The sequence below is a fragment of the Cherax quadricarinatus genome, chromosome 40, assembly GCF_038502225.1.
Source record: "Cherax quadricarinatus isolate ZL_2023a chromosome 40, ASM3850222v1, whole genome shotgun sequence".
Taxonomy (NCBI): domain Eukaryota; kingdom Metazoa; phylum Arthropoda; class Malacostraca; order Decapoda; family Parastacidae; genus Cherax; species Cherax quadricarinatus.
This window is the reverse complement of record NC_091331.1, coordinates 13154215-13176714: the sequence shown is the minus strand read 5'-3', so window position 1 is coordinate 13176714 and position 22500 is coordinate 13154215. Positions and strand designations below refer to the sequence as shown.

Sequence of the window (22500 nt, the reverse complement as noted above, 5' to 3'; positions counted from 1 at the left end):
ATATAAATGATGAAAAGAATGTATAAATTTGGCCTGGAAGGAAGGGAAAAGGGAAGTTTAGGGAAGGGGTTGGTAGGAGAATGTGAAGAACATATGTTAACATGTTGAGTTGGAAAGAGTAGGGGCGAATAATCTATTGGATTTGACGATCTGTTGAGGTGTGAGTAATGTTTAAGATAGTTCTCTCTTTAACACATGCACACACACACACACACACACACACTCACACACACACACACACACACACACACACACAGAGCTGCCTGATTGTTACCTACAGTTGTCTGATTGATACCTACAGTTGTTTGATTGATACCTAGCGTTATCTGATTGATACTTGCAGCTGCCTGATTGTTACCTACAGTTGTTTGATTGATACCTGAGACTGACTGATTCATACTTCAAACTGACTGATTTCTTTAATGTACAGCAATGGAGAAATATGAAGTAAAATAAAATGTTAATTTAATTTCATTAGTTAATTTTAGACAAGATGTAGAAAGGACGAAAAGAAGATAGGTTGACATAGATGGTATGTAAATCTGGGAGAGATGGAAGGAGGGCTCTATGAACTACTGGAAGGAGGGCTCTATGAACTACTGGAAGGAGGGCTTGAGGGAAATATTGAGTGGTGGAGACCTGGGCATCCAGCAAACATGGCTGAAGGTGTTACATCGAAAAAAAAAGAAAACTTTTTTTTTTTTTTGGTTGGAAGGGATAAGAAGGAAGAAGGTTATTTGACGTGGTGTTGAAGCGTGACCAAAATAATATCATTGAAGGGGTACACAAGAATTCACTGATTTACTACTATGGGATTGTACAGTGGGTCCGAATGGGATTCTCCTCACAGTACTTAAGAAAAGATACGCTATGTAGAATGTGCTGTCATTGGGATAAGGATAACGTTCACCTCGGTGTAAAGCGAAATGTTGCTCAGGCTAAGAACTGTTATCTTACCTCAGCTCATTTCAAAGCCCAGCCCTATCTGAGGTATACTGCCACCCCCAGGATGCCACCCACACCAGTCGGCTAACACCCAGATACCTACTTGCTGCTGGGTGAAGAAGGACAGCAGGTATAAGAAAACACTCCCAATGTTTCCACCCGTACCGGGGATCGAACCACGGACACTCAGTGTGTGTGTGAGTTTAGTGCGCTACTAGCCCAGCTACGGGACACTACTCTACAACACGGGATGCTGCGGCTAGGTGGCACACTCAACGCAATATTTTTAAGTAATTCTACCCAACGCTCGAATATACTCCGGTTAAATTACTCTGTTATTTCCCAGTGTCACAGGTTTGTAGGCAGATGTGTGTCTCTTTATTTCAGCTGAACTGTGTCTGGTCTCTTGATGTGGGATAATACTACGCGGTTAATACGAACTGAACAGTAAATTTCTTTCGCTGTATTTTTAGGTTGCATTTTAAATGGCGAGTTTTATTAATCTTTGATCTCTTGGTTTTACATTTTTAGGGTCAGTATATTTTTTTCAGATGCTCCTCTATTTGTTGTCATTTGTATTATACTAATTGTTATTGCAATTATTATTGTTGCGTTTTTCATTATCATTATTTTATTATATAACTAATATTGGGGTTGCTGCTGTTGGCTATTGTTATTATTATTATTATTATTATTATTATTATTATTATTATTATTATTATTATTATTATTATTATTATTATTATTATTTGTTTTTAAATTTTAATATTTATTCTTTTGTTTTTGTAACTATTCTTTTCAATACTCGTTCCATCTGATAATCTCTGCAAAGTGTAAAATGTATAAGACCTTCGTTATTCAAGAATTATATCAATAATCTCACATATTTATACACAGAATTATCAATACTCAAATATTCTCTGCCAGCAAGACTCGCAGCAATCTGACATTCACTGTATACAAGGATACTGCCCTTAATATCCTCTCTGCACAGGTGGATTACATCAATTATATGTGGTTATCCTTTCATCCCATAATAGGATTTACCAGTTATAACCTCTCGTCCCTTCCCAGAATGCTGGACCAGTGGTAATGTCGTGGAGTCATTCACTATGGCTGGAGCACTCTATTGCTCCCTATAATAAGCTTATGAGACTGCCAACGTTGTCATGTGCTTAACCTATGTCGCTTAATATCTGAAAGCATTTATGTTCAGAGATTTTAATGTTTAGAAACATAAGTCGGTTTAAGTTTTTCACTGTGTTTAGTTATGCATTTTACTTTTTTTTCAAGCTTGTCTCTTATTTTTTTTTTTTAGAAATGTTCATTATTTATCATAGATGTGAACAACTTTCAGATGGGAACTCCTTATTTTTTGCCGCTATTGTCTTGTGTATTTCCAGTCATATCTATATACTTACTCTCCAGTCATATCATTGATTTTCCTGTGTCCAGGCAAACTTTTTATCATTGCTATTCATGACTCTAGTGTAAACAAGTGTTTTTATTGCCTGTTATTGTCCTCTATTTTTGCAGTGACACACATTCACGTTTTCCTCTTTCCAGCCATAATATCTCGTCTGTCACACTTCAGAGGCTCTTCACGTCTTAGAATATAACTCACACTCCCCTCTTCCCGTCTTTCCATAACTTGTTCTTCCCATCTAACCATTCCTGTGTCACACTTCCCTCTTCCCGTCTTAATGTACCGTACTATCACAGTGACCTTCGTCTCATCGTCATTGTTTTCCTGCAGTTCCCTCGGGGCCACCGATGATCCTGTGGGGTGGGCATGGTGCCGTGAGCGTAGTGGGCCCCCTTGTGGAGGGGGAACGAGCTCACCTCACCTGCAGGAGCATTGGTGGGAGACCTCCTCCCCAGCTCACCTGGATACGTCGAGGACAGAGACTATCTCCCCTCAGTTACAACGCCACAGTCGACCCTTCCACAGGTAGGACGTTTGATTTCACTGCTGGTTACTCTTTAGAAATCTAGGACTATGTGGCGATCCTGTGTTTTATTTTAATGGGGTGGTAGTAGTGGTTTAGGTACGTCATAGGTGCTTAAGCAAGGGCATTCTGCACCGGTATGCCAGCCATTGTTTAATCACTAACACTTTGTACGGATAAGCTAGTAGGTGCTTAATTGTTGACCCCCAACACCGGCCCGTTAACAGCTGCATAATCACTCGGCGAATCATAATCTGATAAGCCCGGGCTGTTCGACTGTGAGCCAAGGCAGTTCCTGCCCCTCGTTCATCCACCCGTCGAGTTAAATATGTCACTGTTAATTTTAAAAATGTACATTACTTATTCTTTTAATAGAGAGCAACAACAACAATAACAATGACAATAGCAGGTGAAATTGCCGACCTAGAAAATGTACAGAGAACTTTCACGGCGCGCATAACGGAGATAAAACACCTCAATTACTGGGAGCGCTTGAGGTTTCTAAACCTGTATTCCCTGGAACGCAGGAGGGAGAGATACATGATTATATACACCTGGAAAATCCTAGAGGGACTAGTACCGAACTTGCACACGAAAATCACTCACTACGAAAGCAAAAGACTTGGCAGACGATGCACCATCCCCCCAATGAAAAGCAGGGGTGTCACTAGCACGTTAAGAGACCATACAATAAGTGTCAGGGGACCGAGACTGTTCAACTGCCTCCCAGCACACATAAGGGGGATTACCAACAGACCCCTGGCAGTCTTCAAGCTGGCACTGGACAAGCACCTAAAGGCAGTTCCTGATCAGCCGGGCTGTGGCTCGTACGTTGGTTTGCGTGCAGCCAGCAGCAACAGCCTGGTTGATCAGGCGCTGATCCACCAGGAGGCCTGGTCACAGACCGGGCCGCGGGGGCGTTGACCCCCGAAACTCTCTCCAGGTAAACTCCAGGCTAACATATCCATATGTTGTACATATGCAATCCGTAAATTACACAGTTTCATGACTCATGTCATCATAATGACACGGTTGTAAATAACTTTTTAAACCATCGTCCCAGGGCGCTACCCGGTGCCTTAATTAACATCGGGTTGGAATCCCACTACCTTCAGTGAGCTGCTTACAATCGTGTCATCACAATGGCTTTGAAGGGACTGGAGTTAGAGTTTGTCACAGTCATGCCGGTGAGAGATTCGTCTGAAAAAAAAACAACTCATCATTGCTCACTATGCAGGGAAGCCCATGCCAACCTACCTTTAGAAATACAACAAGTTAGGTGAATCTAATTAGGCTAATACGAAACGGTAACAAAATTTCATTTGCATTATAGGGATATCATTTGATACACAGAAAATGATGCAAATAGTTTCACCATAAACTCTTGAGAATTTATTTTATAAAGAATATATAAATGTAAACACTAGTTTAATTAGTCAACAAATTACATTTGCATTTTATACAGAAGTATAAATGACAGTGGATATATTCCCACCATACTGCAGCGATAACTAATTAATTAATAATAATAATAATAATATTATTATTATTAACTTTATTGTAAATGTTTATCAGTATCACAAGCGTACAAAATGTTTCTGTCAGTATCTCAGGCCTACAAAATGTGACACGTTAAAAGATGTTTCAGTTACTTTGACTCATTGTAAACATATTTGGGTTATTAATTCCAAATAAAATATCAGTTTTTCTCTCTCATGTAAGTTTTCTTCACAACAAGATGTAGACTTTTAAAGTATATACATAAAATAGTATGTTGTTAAGTAAAAAAAATATATATAATGTAGAATAAAAGGTATATTTATTTAAGTTACATCCAGTACTCTTTAAAATATGAAATTTACCACTAATAAGTTCCAGACACCTTTAATGTTAAATCTTTGTCTTGTCTCTTCAAAACTACGTTTACTCTTTCGTTTATTTTTTTTTTGTGTCTCTGTGCGTAACATTCAGCAGTAGTTGGCCATCATGTTGACATTTCATTGACCTTGTTACCTTCTCTCCATCTCTTTTATATCCTGGTGAAACCTTTCTCTTGCTCTTCACTCATAGCCTTCCAGATTTTCCGGAGAATAGTCCAAGTGAGCATCCAGGAAATGGACTGCGAGACTCGTATTACATCGTAAGGCCTTGAAATTTTCCAATATCATGTTCACGATTTCTTCGTACTTTGGGTTCTTGTAGTTGCTAGTTGCTTACGAGCTTTTTTTGTATGTCATCCTTGAACTATGTCTTTGCCTCATTTTTCCAACATCAAACAGATTTTTCAAAATTCCCATCCCGAAGAAAGTTCCTAGCCATCCGACAAATATAACCTTCTTTGAGGTTGCCTGCCGACAGTCCTAGAAATTTCTTGCATAAAATCTTACAACCGTCTCTATCTCGTGGTAAAGCTTTAAGAAATTGCTTCATTAAGCCACGTTTTATGTGTATTGGATGGAAAGTTTGGACCCAAAATCACTTAATTTTTGTTGTTATTGTATCTTTGTACAATACAGGAATATAATTAGCAACCATCACTGTGATTTTTTTCTTGTTTCTCTCCAAATCATTTGGAGACAACAAAAGGGACGATTTTTTTATTTTTTTTCGTACCTTTTGTCCACTGTATATTACACACAGAACAGACTATGCATAGTAACCTATTTTTTCATAAATTGTGTAATATTTCTGTTGCTATTTAATGGAAAATTCACCACAGATATAACAGAAATTGTCGGGACAGTTAACACAGCGTCGTGTAGCCATCGTCACAGCACCACCCACAGCTCTACTCCGAAACAAAACAAATATACAATAAACGCCTGTACTAAAACAAACCACAAATGCAATACACGTCCGGACAGCGCAGAAACATGACGTCAACTGTCAGCTTCCAGCTCTCCCTCAGAACCTCTTTCCCCAACACACATTCATGTCAAGACATGTTATTTGACAAAGGATAGTGGCAACACTATTTTGCAGGCTATTGGACAAAAAATGCACGTGATACAAGAAAATGAGCATCATTCATGAAATTAGCGCATAAAATTTGATTAGAAACAGACAGCAAATCTGAAGCTATGGAAATAACGTAGGCCTGTGAGATAATATAATACAATATCCTCTCTGATGTTGAGTATTGGCTGGGATAGCCTCCGTACTGTGCTTAAGTTTTAGTATTAATATTTGTAAAAAAACGAACATCTGTCGTGTTAATTCTTCATTGTGACTGTGATGCCTTGTTAATTCTTCTTTATGACTGATACCTGGTTAACCCTTCATTACGACTGATACCTGGTTAACTCTTCATTATGACTGATACTGGTTAACTCTTCATTACGACTGATACCTGGTTAACTCTTCATTATCACTGATACCTGCCTCACCTTCTTCTAACCCAAGCCACAGCTGAAGCTTCAGACCTCTGTAAGCAACACAATTATGTTTTATTAGCCCAGATTAAATTAAGTCTTGAGACAATAGCTTCACAGTGTGTGTCTTCCTCTGAGAAGTTACTCTCTCAGGTGTAATGTAACTGCAGCCTCCCACATAACACTTAGACTGTCAGATACACCCACCTAATTGTTTAGTTGGCTAATTAGCTAAATCAGAAGCGCCTAGCACCTAAACATCCGTGGCTGGGTATCTAGCAAACTCACAGGATTTCGGAAGCTTGATGATGCGATGCTGTACTGGAGCGTGAAGACGGAATGCCCTTCGATTCTACAGTTAGTTATTTTGTATACCGTGTCTCGGGTAAAAGTACTGACGGATGCCATGCTATAAGCAGTAGGTAATAAGGAGCACCTACTGTCAAGACTGAGCGACTGACAATCTCGAAATTACTTCTCTTCTCGAGTCCCTATTGTTATAATCGCCTGCACTCGATTAAAGAAGCCTGCTGCGCAGGCGAAATGTTTGGGCAATAAAGACAGTTAAGTGTTACACATGTCTTACTCATCAGATACCGACATAATGGAGTAAGTGGCACTTAGATGCAATGGGTATCTTTATTAACAGCAACGTTTCGCCCGCGCAGTAGCTTCATGGAACCAGTGACTTGTAATTTACTTCTATTCTCTTAAATAACGTAAAGGGAGGTAGGTGCCTTGGTGGAGGTGTGTTCTTGATCCTCCCCTGGGATCGAACCTTACTACTTTCCATTCCCCTCTTCGGGTATAGTGCTTTTCCCACCCTCCTTCTTATAATAATATGGAAGATCTCGGAGACAATGAAGGGGACAGGGGTCAATGGTGGAAGTAAGAATGCAGGTCACTCTGGAATCCAACCCTTCTCATTCATAACTAGTAGTTAAGCGATGAAGTGTGGAAGATGTCCTCTTCATTGTCTTCGAGATCTTCCACCTCACCTTCGACAGTATTTAAGACTCCATTCTCATGTTTCAGCTTCATATCGTTCCAGACCATGGAGCTGTACTCTACTCCAGGCTGAGGGACTGACCACCGCAAATACTATTTCTTCAACGTTCATGGACTGATTACATCATCTGAATACATTTTTTCACAATTCCTTGAGAGCTCTCATTCTCTTTTAGACAGCAGGTAATTTACCTGATATAATAGCAAGCAACTGGAAAATACTAGAAACGAATACCAACTAGCACCAGGTTGAGGCCACGCTACTAGTTACTGTTGTCTACCTACAACTACTACGCTACTATGTGATAATGTATGTATTAGGCGCACTTGAGTTGCTGTTAAATATCACTTCTGCTATAATATTTCTTCAAGTATATCTATTTCACCAATCAATATTCAGAAAAAATCATAACAAAATTCAGGAAAACTTAATAATATCACCTTTATTTATCGAAGTTGTGTATCGCAAGCTGAAATTTATCTAACTTGTAATAATTGTTCTTATAAATTATATTGCTGGAATAAAGGCACTTCTTATGGGTGGAAATCCCGACACATAAACAGCGAGCTCTTGAATCATTTTAAAATAAGAGAGAGAAGGCTGGTTTACATGTAAATACGACCGCATATACAAAGTCAAGTCACCGCAGAATGCTTCATTTGAACCACCGGAGACTGCAGAATTATGTTGATATCCTTCCTGGCTCCACCCCTTTTGTCCAGAATAAATCAACCTGAAAGAATTTCGCTCTTAGAATAGGCTTGTAAGAGGAAGTATCGCGTCGAATTTCGCACGTTCACGTTAGATTACATAGACAAGGTGTGCAAGAGGATTTGGCTCTATGGGTTATACACATATACTGTATGATAAACATATACACTACGAGGGGAGCATCTCCCTCTCTCCTGTTTACTTAACATTCCTTTTTACTTTATCTTGAAGTCACTATTTAGTCAAAATATTTATTTGTAATCCAATAAGGTTCCAAAGGTTCGAGATTAGAGTCGATTTATTATCCCTTGCCATAATTGTATAAATGAACTATCTCAGATATATATATTCTTCGCCTTTTACAAGACTCTTGCTTTTATATTTTCTTAGTGAAGCAGGAATCATTTTACATTATTATTATCTTACTTGTATCAAAGCTTCACAATGCTAGTCACTGAAGACGCACCAGTCTGTCTCAGCAAAAGATAATCTGTATATTCAAAATCGTGTTTTTTTTTTTTTTGGTTATTCATGATCATTAAAAAAAAGTTTCTTTCCTTGGCATTCAATGCTGCTGTGAGTGAGATGTTTCTTTTAAATGTCTTGTATTCTCCGTTCTCTGTTTCTTTGATTCATGTCCCTCTTTTGCGGCGTGCCTGTGTGCCATCCTATTTCGTATTTCCTTCTTCAATTTCATATTTCGCTAGACCTGGTTTCTCGTTACTCCTGCTCCTCCGTCCCATGATGATTCAACCTCTTTCTCAACACAGTGATCACTACTTATTCGATGTTTCGTGTTCTTTCATTTCGTTATCTTCGTATTTCCGTTTAGTGATAAATTTTCCATGTTCTCCTGCTTCACATTAACCAGGTCCATTTTCCTCAGATTCATGTGACTCGCTTCGAGTTCTTCGGCGCTTATTTCACTACTTTTTCTACCGTTGTGTATTTTCTGAGTCGAACTGTCTATGACTTACGTTTGCCCAGTTGAGGTAATATGCCATAGATATTCCTGAAAGCTTTTTCTGCAGATTTCATGAGAAAACAGCCGAATAGGTAAAAGTTACGATTTTGGCTTAAATAGCAACGCTGTATATATATATATATATATATATATATATATATATATATATATATATATATATATATATATATATGTCGTGCCGAATATGTAAAACTGGTCAATTAGCAAAAACTCATTTAAAATTAAGTCCTTTCTAAAATTTTCTCTTATACGTTTAAAGATATATTTTTTTTTCATTAACGTTAATGTAAAAAAATTTAATTTTGCACCTAAAGAATCTTAGAAAACTTACCTAACCTTATTATAATAAGAGCAATTTATTTGTGTCTAACCCAACTAAATATATTTTAGATTTGTTTACGATAATTTAATACTAAACAAGCACAGTGAAGTATATTTTTTTCGTTAGGTTCAGAATGATTTTGGCGAAATTATTGCATACACAAATTTTCACTTGTCCTATATGGCAAGATGAGCGTTGCTTTTTAAGCCAAAATCGCAAGTTCTGCCTATTCGGCACGACACACACACACACACACACACACACACACACATATGTATGTATATATATATATATATATATATATATATATATATATATATATATATATATATATATATATATATATATATATATATATATATATATATATATATATATATTTGTTTTTGATCTATCAGTAAATAAGTCTATAAAGGCTGACGTAACTCAAAAGGAATAAAAAATATATGAGAAGAGAACTATAAGACAGTCGTGGAATCTGTAGTAATAAATAAGTTATCAAAGAAGTACAACAAAGCAGAAATGTCTCAAAGTACAGTAATGGTGCTACTTTTGTATGGGTGTGAGGCATGAATTTAGAATATTAGTACAAGGAGGAGGCTGGAGGCAGAGGAGACGTCGTGTCTGTGATCAATAAATGGTTGTGAATGAAGAGAATTTGGAATAACAAAAATTAAGAAACGGTGTGAAAGTTTATAGTACAGGGGAGCAGATGAGGGGCAGTTGAGTTGGTTTTGTGATCTAAGAAAGAAAGGAGCAAAATACGTTAACCAAAAGGATACATAAATTTGAGGTGAATGGGAGGAGGTGTAATGAATGTTTGAGAAAGGGTTGAACGGAGGCTGTGAAGATGATGAGAAGTAGCTGGGAAGTACAGTACCTGCATTTTGTATGTCGGTTAGGAATGTCTCCCGTGGAAAGTGCAAAAACACTCGTACTAACAATGCGCGTGAAAAAAGAAAGAAGAAGAAATCCCGGAAACCACAGCCAATACAAAAAAAAAAAAAATTTTTTATTATTAACGAAATTTCAGTAACGCAATAATAAAATAATGCAACACAAGCGATGGAACAGTTCCAAGAAGCAACAGGAAGAGAGCCAATGCAGCTTTCTGCTTGCGTGTGGCCAACACCTCGGAGGCTTTTATGGATACTTACATACATCATCGCTTCCGACAATTGTCGGTCCCACCAAGCCTCTATCATCACCTCACACGACACACTCCACCTGTTCCTTGGCTTTCGTTTCAGTTTTCACATGTTGTTTAATAAATATATCTCTATGAGCCGTACCAGTTAGGCGAATTTTTGTGAATATAACAAAACCAACAAAAACAACAGCAATAACAATGACAACCACAACAACAACAACAACAACAACAATGACAACAACAACAACAACAACAACAACAACAACAACTACAACAACAACAACAACAACAACAACAACAATGACAACAACAACAACCACAACAACAACAACAACAACAACAATGACAACAACAACAACAACAACAACAACAACAACAACAACAACAACAACAACAACAACAACAACAACAACAACAACAACAATGACAACAACAACAACAACAACAACAACAACAACAACAACAACAACAACAACAACAACAACAACAACAACAACAATGACAACAACAACAACCACAACAACAACAACAACAATGACAACAACAACAACAACAACTACAACAACAACAACAACAACAACAACAACGACAACAACAACAACAACAACAACAACAACAACAACAACAACAATGACAATAACAACAACAAATGTTATTATAATGATTTTTATTATTACGATTATTATTTTATGCAACGAGATACTTCCTAGACATTGTTAGATTCTTATTTCTTTTTCATAAATAACAAGTTGGTTAACCTCACGTTGCTGACTCTGCCTGTCGCCAGCACCAACAGTCTTACAGAACCAGGCGGAACCAGACCGAGCCACAAGGGTATGTAGTTATACCCTTTAGCTCAGTACATATCGAGCACTCCCAATCATTCGCTTTAATAATTGTATTATTTTTCCTTGCCAGGCATGTACCAGGTGGAAGCTGCAGTGAGCATCGTGGGCAGCCGCGAACTCTTGGGCAGCACCCTCTCCTGCCACGCCCGCACGCCCACGCACGCCCACGCCGACCTCCTGCAGCCCCAGACAGCCTCGGTCGTCGTCAACGTCACTCGTGGGTGTTCCTAAACATATCTTTATTTTATGATGTTCAGTATCACACGCGATTACCAACGTCATTTTCTCAACTCTCCCTATGAAAGAACACTCTCTACTGTAAGTTAGGCTAAGTTACTTTATGTAAATTAGACCAAGTTTGGCTAGGTCACAGTAAGTTAACATGAGGTTAGATTATAGTAGGTTACATTAAGTTGGGGGAGGTTACAGGAAATAAGGCGAGGTTACTGTTACAGTAAGTTAGGTGAGTTTACAGTTACAGTAAGCTGGGTGAGGTTACAGTAAGTTAGGTGAGGTTACGGTAAGTTAGGTGATGTTACAGTAAGTTAGGTGAGGTTAAGCTCATTCTTCTGTTTATACATTGACAGTCGCTAATTCCAACCTGTCACAGATGTTCTGTGAAAGCTTCTAAAGCTATGGAATGGGATATTAAGGTCACAGCTGGTGCCTCTGATACAACCAAGTCACAGTTGTAGAATCAGCTTATTTGTAAGTTCCCTGGCTAATTGGTCACCACGCTGGACCTGCCATATGCCTGGACAACGGTACAAGTCCCAGTCCATTTTTCTCTTTATACAATGACAGATTATTACGTCTCATCACGTTTATATATATATTATATATATATATATATATATATATATATATATATATATATATATATATATATATATATATATATATATATATATATATATATATATATATATATATATATATATATATATATATATATATATATATATATATATATATGTATATATATATAGTAAGGCTGATGCATGCAGGGGATGAGATGAAAAGCTGTAAGCCTTGGATCAAAGTCTAGCGCAAGCTGGACTCCAAGGTATTGGTCCAGTGTGGGTAGATTGGTAAAACACTGCGTACCTTGTTCCAAGGTTCGTAGGTTCGAGTCTCCTTCAGCCAGAGATCAGTGTTTGTGTATATTTCGCCTGCTCTTGGGAATTCCTTGCATATATGTATATATATATATATATATATATATATATATATATATATATATATATATATATATATATATATATATATATAAGAACACTGTGCTAGCCAAGGACTCGAACCCATGTTGTACTGGTCCGCCAAATGGTGAGCAAGAACCACATGACAGTTTAACTCAAAGGACAACACGTAGGATTTGGTGGTCCTGTGGGTTAAAGCGCCATGTGGTTCTGGCTCACCATGAGGCGGGCCAGTACAACATGGGTTCGAGTCCTTGGCTAGCGCAGTGTTGTTATTGATCATTACCACCCGTTCGTGGTTATATCTATATATGTCGTGCCGAATAGGCAGAACTTGCGAACTTGGCTTAAATAGCAACGCTCATCTTGCCATATAGGACAAGTGAAAATTTGTGTATGCAATAATTTCGCCCAAATCATTCTGAACGTAACGAAAAAAATATATTTGGTTGTGTTTGTTTCGTACTAAATTATGGTAAACGTATTTAAAATATATTTAGTTGGGTTAGGCTAAAATAAATTGTTCTTGTTATAATAAGGTTAGGTAAGTTTTCTAAGATTCTTTTGGTGCAAAATTAAATTTTTTTACATTAACATTAATGAAAAAAATATATCTTTCAACGTATAAGAGAAAATTTCAGAAAGAACTTAATTTTAAATGAGTTCTTGCTAATTGACCAGTTTTAAATATTCGGCACGACATATATATATATATATATATATATATATATATATATATATATATATATATATATATATATATATATATATATATATATATATATATATATATATTGAATAAGGTAAATTTATTATTAGTTTTGTATTATACATCTGTAATTTCTTGATTTAGTTCTGTATAGGTGTTGCCTTGTTTCAGAGCAGAATGAGGGAGTGGTTATCATATTCTATTGATCTTTATCGGAAGTCAACTGGGCAAGCCATTTATTGAATGAACTCTTAAATAGACTGATGTGAGAGTAATTGCCTTTGTGTCAAGGGGGAGCAGATGTGTCTAAACACCAAGAAGTGATAATGAGTTATTTTGATATAGGAAATAGTTATAAATAAGAGGTATTTGGTAATTTATTATTTGTAATATGTAATATATTGTGTGTAATGGTAATTTGAAGATGTTAATGGGTACTTTGTAGTGAGCACTGAGAAACATATAAAGTGTAAGAGGTAAATCATGTTGAGAAATAGGTACCGGAATTATTTATAGTGGATAGGAGGTAATTTTGAGAGCAAATATTACTTGACTGATTGTGTTTAAAGAGTAAGTTGAGCAGGGCAGTGAGTAATTTATTTTCAAGTGCTCTGGGGAAGCTTTGCCTGATTTCATTATCATAGCTGGCTAAAGAGTACACAGGTGCTCAATTGTTGAGAGACAGAGAAACGAACAGAGACAGATATATATATGTATATATATATATATATATATATATATATATATATATATATATATATATATATATATATATATATATATATATATATATATATATATATATCGTGCCGAATAGGCAGAACTTGCCATCTTGGCTTAAATAGCAACGCTCATCTTGCCATATAGGACAAGTGAAAATTTGTGTTTTCAATAATTTCGCCAAAATCATTCTGAACCTAACGAAAAAAATATATTTCACTGTGTTTGTTTAGTATTAAATTATTGTAAACAAATCTAAAATATATTTAGTTGGGTTAGGCTAAAATAAATTGTTCTTGTTGTAATAAGGTTAGGTAAGTTTTCTAAGTTCGTTTTGGTGCAAAATTATAATTTTTTACATCAACATTAATGAAAAAAATATATCTTTAAATGTACAAGAGAAAATTTTAGAAAGGACTTAATTTTAAATGCGTTCTTGCTAATTGACCAGTGTTACATATTCGGCACGACATATATATATATATATATATATATATATATATATATATATATATATATATATATATATATATATATATATATATATATATATATATATATATATATATATATATATATATGCAATAAGATCACAGTAAACAGGTGATTTCAAAATATGCAAAACAACCACTCTGAAAGAATAGAGAAATTCCAAGCGCTTTCGTGACTACTCACATTATCAAGGAACTCATCAACTACCCTATTTCCAAACCAATACTTTCCTATGTCCTTTCTAAATCTAATCTTCCTTATGAAGAAAGATTGAAGACTCTTAAGTTACATTCACTTGTTAGACGAAGAATGAGGGGAGACCTGATCGAAGTGTATAATGTGAGTAGTCACGAAAGTGCTTGGAATTTCTCTATTCTTTCAGAGTGGTTGTTTTGTATATATATATATATATATATATATATATATATATATATATATATATATATATATATATATATATATATATATATATATATATATATATATATATATATATATATATATATATATGTATATATATATATATATATATATATATATATATATATATATATATATATATATATATATATATATATATATATATATATATATATATATATATGTGTGTGTGTGTGTGTGTGTGTGTGTGTGTGTGTGTGTGTGTGTGTGTGTCGTGCCGAATATATAAAACTGGTCAATTAGCAAGAACTCGTTTCAAATTAAGTCCTTTCTAAAATTTTCTCTTATACGTTTAAAGATATATTCTTTTCATTAATGTTAATTAAAACATTTTTAATTTTGCTCCAAAAGAATCTTAGAAAACTTATCTAACCTTATTATAACAAGAACAATTTATTTTAGCCTTACCCAACTAAATATATTTTAGATTTGTTTACAGTAATTTAATACTAAACAAACACAGTGAAATATATTTTTTTCGTTAGGTTCAGAATGATTTTGGCGAAATTATTGCATACACAAATTTTCGCTTTTCCTATATGGCAAGATGAGCGTTGCTTTTTAAGCCAAAATCGCAAGTTCTGCCTATTCGGCACGACATATATATATATATATATATATATATATATATATATATATATATATATATATATATATATATATATATATATATATATATATATATATATATATATATATATATATATATATATATTTAACAAAGTATCAGTGCTGATATTTTGGTATATCTTTCTTTGACGTTTATGATATAAAAATGTGAAATGATAATGTAGAGAGGGCTGTAAAAATTCAATGTGAGATGTGATGATGAGGTCATTTTTTTGTAGCGCACTGAAATTGGATTTGCTGGAGCTGTCATGTTTTATCGGGGCTCTGATGTGTGTATGTTGTTGTCATGTATGTACGCAGAGAGAAAGGAAGGGAGGAGAGAAAGATGTAGAGAGGAAAATCTCTCTCCCTATATATATATATATATATATATATATATATATATATATATATATATATATATATAAATAGTATATATATATATATATATATATATATATATATATATATATATATATATATATATATATATAAATAGTATATATATATATATATATATATATATATATATATATATATATATATATATATATATATATATATATATATATATATATATATATATATATATATATATGTATATATATATGTATGTATGTATGTATGTATAGAACAACCATTGTGAAAAAATAGTATTTGATGTGACTACTGTATTGGAACAATGGGGAAAAGGTCGAAAATCCAAGTCATGTTTGTTGAGAAAGAAAACATTCCATGTTAGATGTTGTGGCAATAAGAAAGATCTGAAACACATTAAATGACCCAACAAATATTTCATAAAACTTAGGATGAGAATGTGAAGCATCCAAACAAAACATACCGAGTATAAAATTAAAATAACCATGCTACCTATATACGTCTTTAGAAAAAGTGCAAGAGAATTAAAAAAAATAGCAACCAGGCTTTGAAAGAAGACTTACTCCGCTATACACAACCCGCACGTTGAAGAGAGAAGCTTATGACGACTGAAACGTTTCCTGTGTGCGGATTATTTGTGTATTGTGCCTTTCTCTTCTTGTTCGCAATATGAACAATGAGTAAGAGAACGCTTCAAGTTTCCTTAGGACCTTTAACAGAGAATAAAGGTACAATGAGATTTACTAGTAAAGAAATGGCAATTTCACTCACTGTTGCTATCAACTGCGTCTCCACGTCTGAAATTTCAACCGTCATATTTAGTTCACGTTGCTTTTTTAACAGTATTGGAACAGGCACACTAAATACTGGAAAAATCCACACCATAGTTTATTAAATACTTTGATAAATCTACAGAATTAGATGAAATATCAGACAGAATACTAAAAGGATCTAAATATCAAATCGCATATCCATTACCAGCCTATCAGTTGAAGAAGACAAGGCGCTGCGTGTCTGGAAACTGCCTCGTGTTACTCTAATGTTCATAACATGGGTCCGCAATTATCGTATCAGTTTGACGTCAGTCGTGGGTAAAATAATATTGATAAATACGACATATGTGCAGCAGTTAGGTGTCTAAATTCCGATACGTTTCGCCTACTCAGTTGGATTCTTTAGTCAAATAAAGAGGCAGCAGAAGCAGTCGAGACGATGTAATCAGTCCATTCACCCTTGATGACGTAGTTTTGAGGTGGTCAGTCCCTCAGTCTGATGAAGGGTTTTACTCTTTAGTCTGAAGGTACTGTATACCATTATCAAATTCAAACTAATGTAAATTGTAATTATAGACAATGTTAAATTTCTTAAAGATAACAACTAACTAAATAATACTCAATTTTTTACACTTAAAGAGCCTAACTATATGTGAACTGAAGTTCAGCTGTAGTTCTCACAATTATGGCAACAACTCGAAAACGTAGTGAGTCTCAAATTGCAGTTGACAATCTTCAGGACGGTTTAATGATTGGCTCTGGCAGAATGCAGCTGTTATTTTTAAATAGCTTAGTAATTGAGAGAAGGAAGTGGGGTCCTCAGGGATCAGTTCCTGGCCCCATCAGTGACTACAGATATATGGAAAAGCTGTTGACTTGAGCAGAAAAGTGACTCATGAACTTCAATGCGGACAAGTGCAGTGTTGTGCTGCGACCAGCAAGCCAACAGTATTTTTGGCATCATAAGAAATTTCGAACACGGAACAAACAGAACAATCGGAGCAATATTAATAATGCTTTACAATTTCCTTGTCAGACGTAATTTTAAAATTACAGAGTGTTTGTAAACAAGAGAAACTAAACACTAACATAAAGTAACAAACTTTATGGGAAAGACTAAATTTATTCGACCTACTCTCTTTTTCTCAGAAACGAAGGTTCCAGGTTACATCATATAACCTTAAAGATACTAAACATGTTCAACATACTCAACAGGAACATCGTTCTGAAGTGCAAAGGGATACAATTACAGGAAACAAAGGTATAAAACTCTATGGCCAGTGAGTTAACACGAATTTGCCTTAGGGGATTCGGCAGATCTGTAGAGTAATTCAATAGCTTTTCCGCAGAAATTGTTAATGTCAAAACAGCTTAGTACTTAAAGAATCAGGTGGGAAAACAGTTTGCAAATATAAGGTTTTACTAGTTACTGTTTACTACAGACGGTAGCCACCGGCACCCTTGAAGTTCGAGACATACACTGTCGGCCACTGTCTACCCAAAACACAGAATTGAGTTGTAGACTTGATAGTGCAAACACGCTGCAGCTGGCAGGGGAGTGGCATGAATGGTTGCAGTAGTTCTAGCACTCTGGCATTAGAAGTAGTTGTAACCTATGTCTTTCATGCACTTACGTTTTCCCTATTAAATATCCATCCATGCTTTGCCACTATGGTGTGAGAGTTTTCCTCTAAGGAAAACTTTAAAATCTGCTTATTTCTGTCCTTCCCTCTCTCTCTCTCTCTCTCTCTCTCTCTCTCTCTCTCTCTCTCTCTCTCTCTCTCTCTCTCTCTCTCTCTCTCTCTCTCTCTCTCTCGCTCTCCCTCAAATTTTAATTAAAAACTACCTTATCATTGACCAATATATTTCTTGCCTTGATAGTATCGCCGGTGGAAGTGCGGGTGGTGGGCGGTGGTGCGGGCGTGCGGGCGGGCACCATCCTGCGTCTAGTGTGTCGGGCTGCGGGCTCCCACCCACCCGCCCACCTTACCTGGTGGCGCGCCCACGCTCGCCTCCCCCATGTCACCCACGCTGTGAGTATCACGTTGTCTCTGGTTATACTACTTAGCCACTCCCACTACCTCAGCCACTCCCACTACCTCAGCCACAAACACTACCTCAGCCACTCCCACTACCTCAGCCACTCCCACTACTTCAGCCACTCCCACTACTTCAGCCACTCCCATTACTTCAGCCACTCCCACTACCTCAGATACTCCCACTACCTAAGCCACTCCCACTACCTCAACAACTCCCACTACCTCAGCCACTAACACTACCTCAGCCACTCTCACTACATCAGCCACTCCCACTACCTCAGCCACTCCCACTACCTCAGCCACTCCCACTACCTCAGCCACTCCCACTACTTCAGCCATTCCCACTACCTCAGCCATTCCCACTACCTCAGCCACTCCCACTACCTCAGCCACTCCCACTACTTCAGCCACTCAACTACCTCAGCCACTCCCACTACCTCAGCCACTCCCACTACCTCAGCCACTCCCACTACCTCAGCCACTCCCACTACCTCAGCCACTCCCACTACCTCAGCCACTCCCACTACTTCAGCCACTCCCACTACCTCAGCCACTCCCACTACTTCAGCCACTCCCACTACCTCAGCCACTCCCACTACCTCAGCCACTCCCACTACCTCAGCCACTAACACTACCTCATCCACTCCCACTACCTCAGCCACTCCCACTACTTCAGCCACTCCCATTACTTCAGCCACTCCCACTACCTCATCCACTCAGACTACCTCAGCCACTCCCACTACCTCAGCCACTAACACTACCTAATCCACTCCCACTAGCTCAGCCACTCCCACTACTTCAGCCACTCCCACTACTTAAGCCACTCCCACTACCTCAGCTACTCCCACTACCTCAGTCATTGTCACTACCTCAGCCACTCCCACTACCTCAGCCACTCCTACTACCTCAGGGACTCCCACTACCTCAGCCACTCCCACTACCTCAGCCACTCCCACTACTTCAGCCACTCCCACTACCTCAGCCACTCCCACTACCTCAGCCACCCCCACTACCTCAGCCACTCCCACTACCTCAGCCACTCCTACTACCTCAGCCACTCCCACTACCTCAGCCACTCCCACTACCTCAGCCACTCCCACTACCTCAGCCACTCCCACTACTTCAGCCACTCCCACTACCTCAGCCACTCCCACTACCTCAGCCACTCCCACTACCTCAGCCACTCCCACTACCTCAGCCACTCCCACTACCTCAGCCACTCCCACTACCTCAGCCACTAACACTACCTCATCCACTCCCACTACCTCAGCCACTCCCACTACTTCAGCCACTCCCACTACTTCAGCCACTCCCACTACCTCATCCACTCCCACTACCTCAGCCACCCCCACTACTTCAGCCACTCCCACTACCTCAGGCACTCAAACTACTACCTCAGCCACCCCCACTACCTCAGCCACTCCCACTACCTCAGCCACTCCTACTACCTCAGCCACTCCCACTACCTCAGCCACTCCCACTACCTCAGCCACTCCCACTACCTCAGCCACTCCCACTACTTCAGCCACTCCCACTACCTCAGTCACTCCCACTACCTCATCCACTAACACTACCTCATCCACTCCCACTACCTCAGCCACTCCTACTACCTCAGCCACTCCCACTACCTCAGCCACTCCCACTACCTCAGCCATTAACACTACCTCATCCACTCCCACTACCTCAGCCACTCCCACTACTTCAGCCACTCCCACTACTTCAGCCACTCCCACTACCTCATCCACTCCCACTACCTCAGCCACTCCCACTACATCAGCCATTCCCACTACCTCAGCCACTCCCACTACTTCAGCCATTCCCACTACCTCAGCCACTCCCACTACCTCAGCCACTCCCACTACCTCAGCCACTCCCACTACTTCAGCCACTCCCACTACCTCAGCCACTCCCACTACCTCAGCCACTCCCACTACCTCAGCCACTCCCACTACCTCAGCCACTCCCATTACCTCAGCCACTCCCACTACCTCAGCCACTCCCACTACTTCAGCCACTCCCACTACTTCAGCCACTCCCATTACTTCAGCCACTCCCACTACCTCAGCCACTCCCACTACCTCAGCCACTCCCACTACCTCAGCCACTCCCACTACCTCAGCCACTCCCACTACCTCAGCCACTCCCACTACCTCAGCCACTCCCACTACATCAGCCACTAACACTACCTCATCCACTCCCACTACCTCAGCCACTCCCACTACTTCAGCCACTCCCACTACCTCAGCCACTCCCACTACTTCAGCGACTCCCACTACCTCAGCCACTCCCACTACCTCAGCCACTTCCACTACCTCAGCCACTCCCACTACCTCAGCCACTCCCACTACCTCAGCCACTCCCACTACCTCAGCCACTCCCACTACATCAGCCACTAACACTACCTCATCCACTCCCACTACCTCAGCCACTCCCACTACTTCAGCCACTCCCTCTACTTCAGCCACTCCCACTACCTCATCCACTCCCACTACTTCAGCCACTCCCACTACCTCAGCCACTAACACTACCTAATCCACTCCCACTACCTCAGCCACTCCCACTACTTCAGCCACTCCCACTACTTAAGCCACTCCCACTACCTCAGCTACTCCCACTACCTCAGTCATTGTCACTACCTCAGCCACTCCCACTACCTCAGCCACTCCCACTACCTCAGCTACTCCCACTACCTCAGCCACTCCCACTACCTCAGCCACTCTCACTACTTCAGTCACTCCCACTACCTCAGCCACTCTCACTACCTCAGCCACTCCCATTACTTCAGCCACTCCCACTACCTCAGCCACTCTCACTACTTACTACTACTTCAGCACTACCTCAGTCATTGTCACTACCTCAGCCACTCCCACTACCTCAGCCACTCCCACTACCTCAGCTACTCCTACTACCTCAGTCATTGTCACTACCTCAGCCACTCCCACTACCTCAGCCACTCCCACTACCTCAGCCACTAACACTACCTCATCCACTCCCACTACCTCAGCCACTAACACTACCTCATCCACTCCCACTACCTCAGCCACTCCCACTACTTCAGCCACTCCCACTACTTCAGCCACTCCCACTACCTCATCCACTCCCACTACCTCAGCCACTCCCACTACCTCAGCCACTAACACTACCTAATCCACTCCCACTACCTCTGCCACTCCCACTACTTAAGCCACTCCCACTACCTCAGCTACTCCCACTACCTCAGTCATTGTCACTACCTCAGCCACCCCCACTACCTCAGCCACTCCCACTACCTCAGCCACTCCTACTACCTCAGCCACTTCCACTACCTCAGCCACTCCCACTACCTCAGCCAATCCCACTACCTCAGCCAATCCCACTACCTCAGCCACTCCCACTACCTCAGCCACTCCCACTAACTCAGCCACTCCCACTACATCAGTCACTCCCACTACCTCAGCCTCTACCACAACCTTCCTACTACATCCCCCTCCTTCTACTATCATGTTCAGATTATTCTCGGTGCTTTTTTTCATGCTCGTAATGTCCCGTCTTCAGTGTTCAGTTATTCATATCATGGTATAAATTTTCCAGTGGTTGCAGCAGCCTCACTGCTTTTTCCTGGATCTCAGACCACCATTCTATCACTCTGTCAAGACATTTTCGAATATCCGTACGCTGGAAGTTTTCTTAGTTTACAATTATGAGTTCTTGTTCTCCCTGTTGATAGGTCAGATAAATGTAAAACGAATGGTTTTCTGTCTGTGTCAAGCTTACCAGACGGAGGATCGAGCCTTTCCTACTTCATGAGATGTATGACCTACACGAATAATTTTTTTACGTATTGTTAATATATATATATATATATATATAT

General features: G+C 38.9%; 1 protein-coding gene across 1 annotated transcript in view; it reads left to right on the top strand.

Annotated features, from left to right (window-relative positions):
* The window catches only part of LOC128687391 (uncharacterized), a 300674-nt gene that overhangs the window by 217788 nt on the left and 60386 nt on the right, over positions 1-22500 (top strand). Inside the window, exons 4-6 of the mRNA XM_053774850.2 lie at positions 2702-2896; positions 11361-11507; positions 18493-18644. Of these exons, the coding sequence (XP_053630825.2) occupies positions 2702-2896; positions 11361-11507; positions 18493-18644 (494 nt within the window). The remainder of the gene's footprint in view (positions 1-2701; positions 2897-11360; positions 11508-18492; positions 18645-22500) is intronic.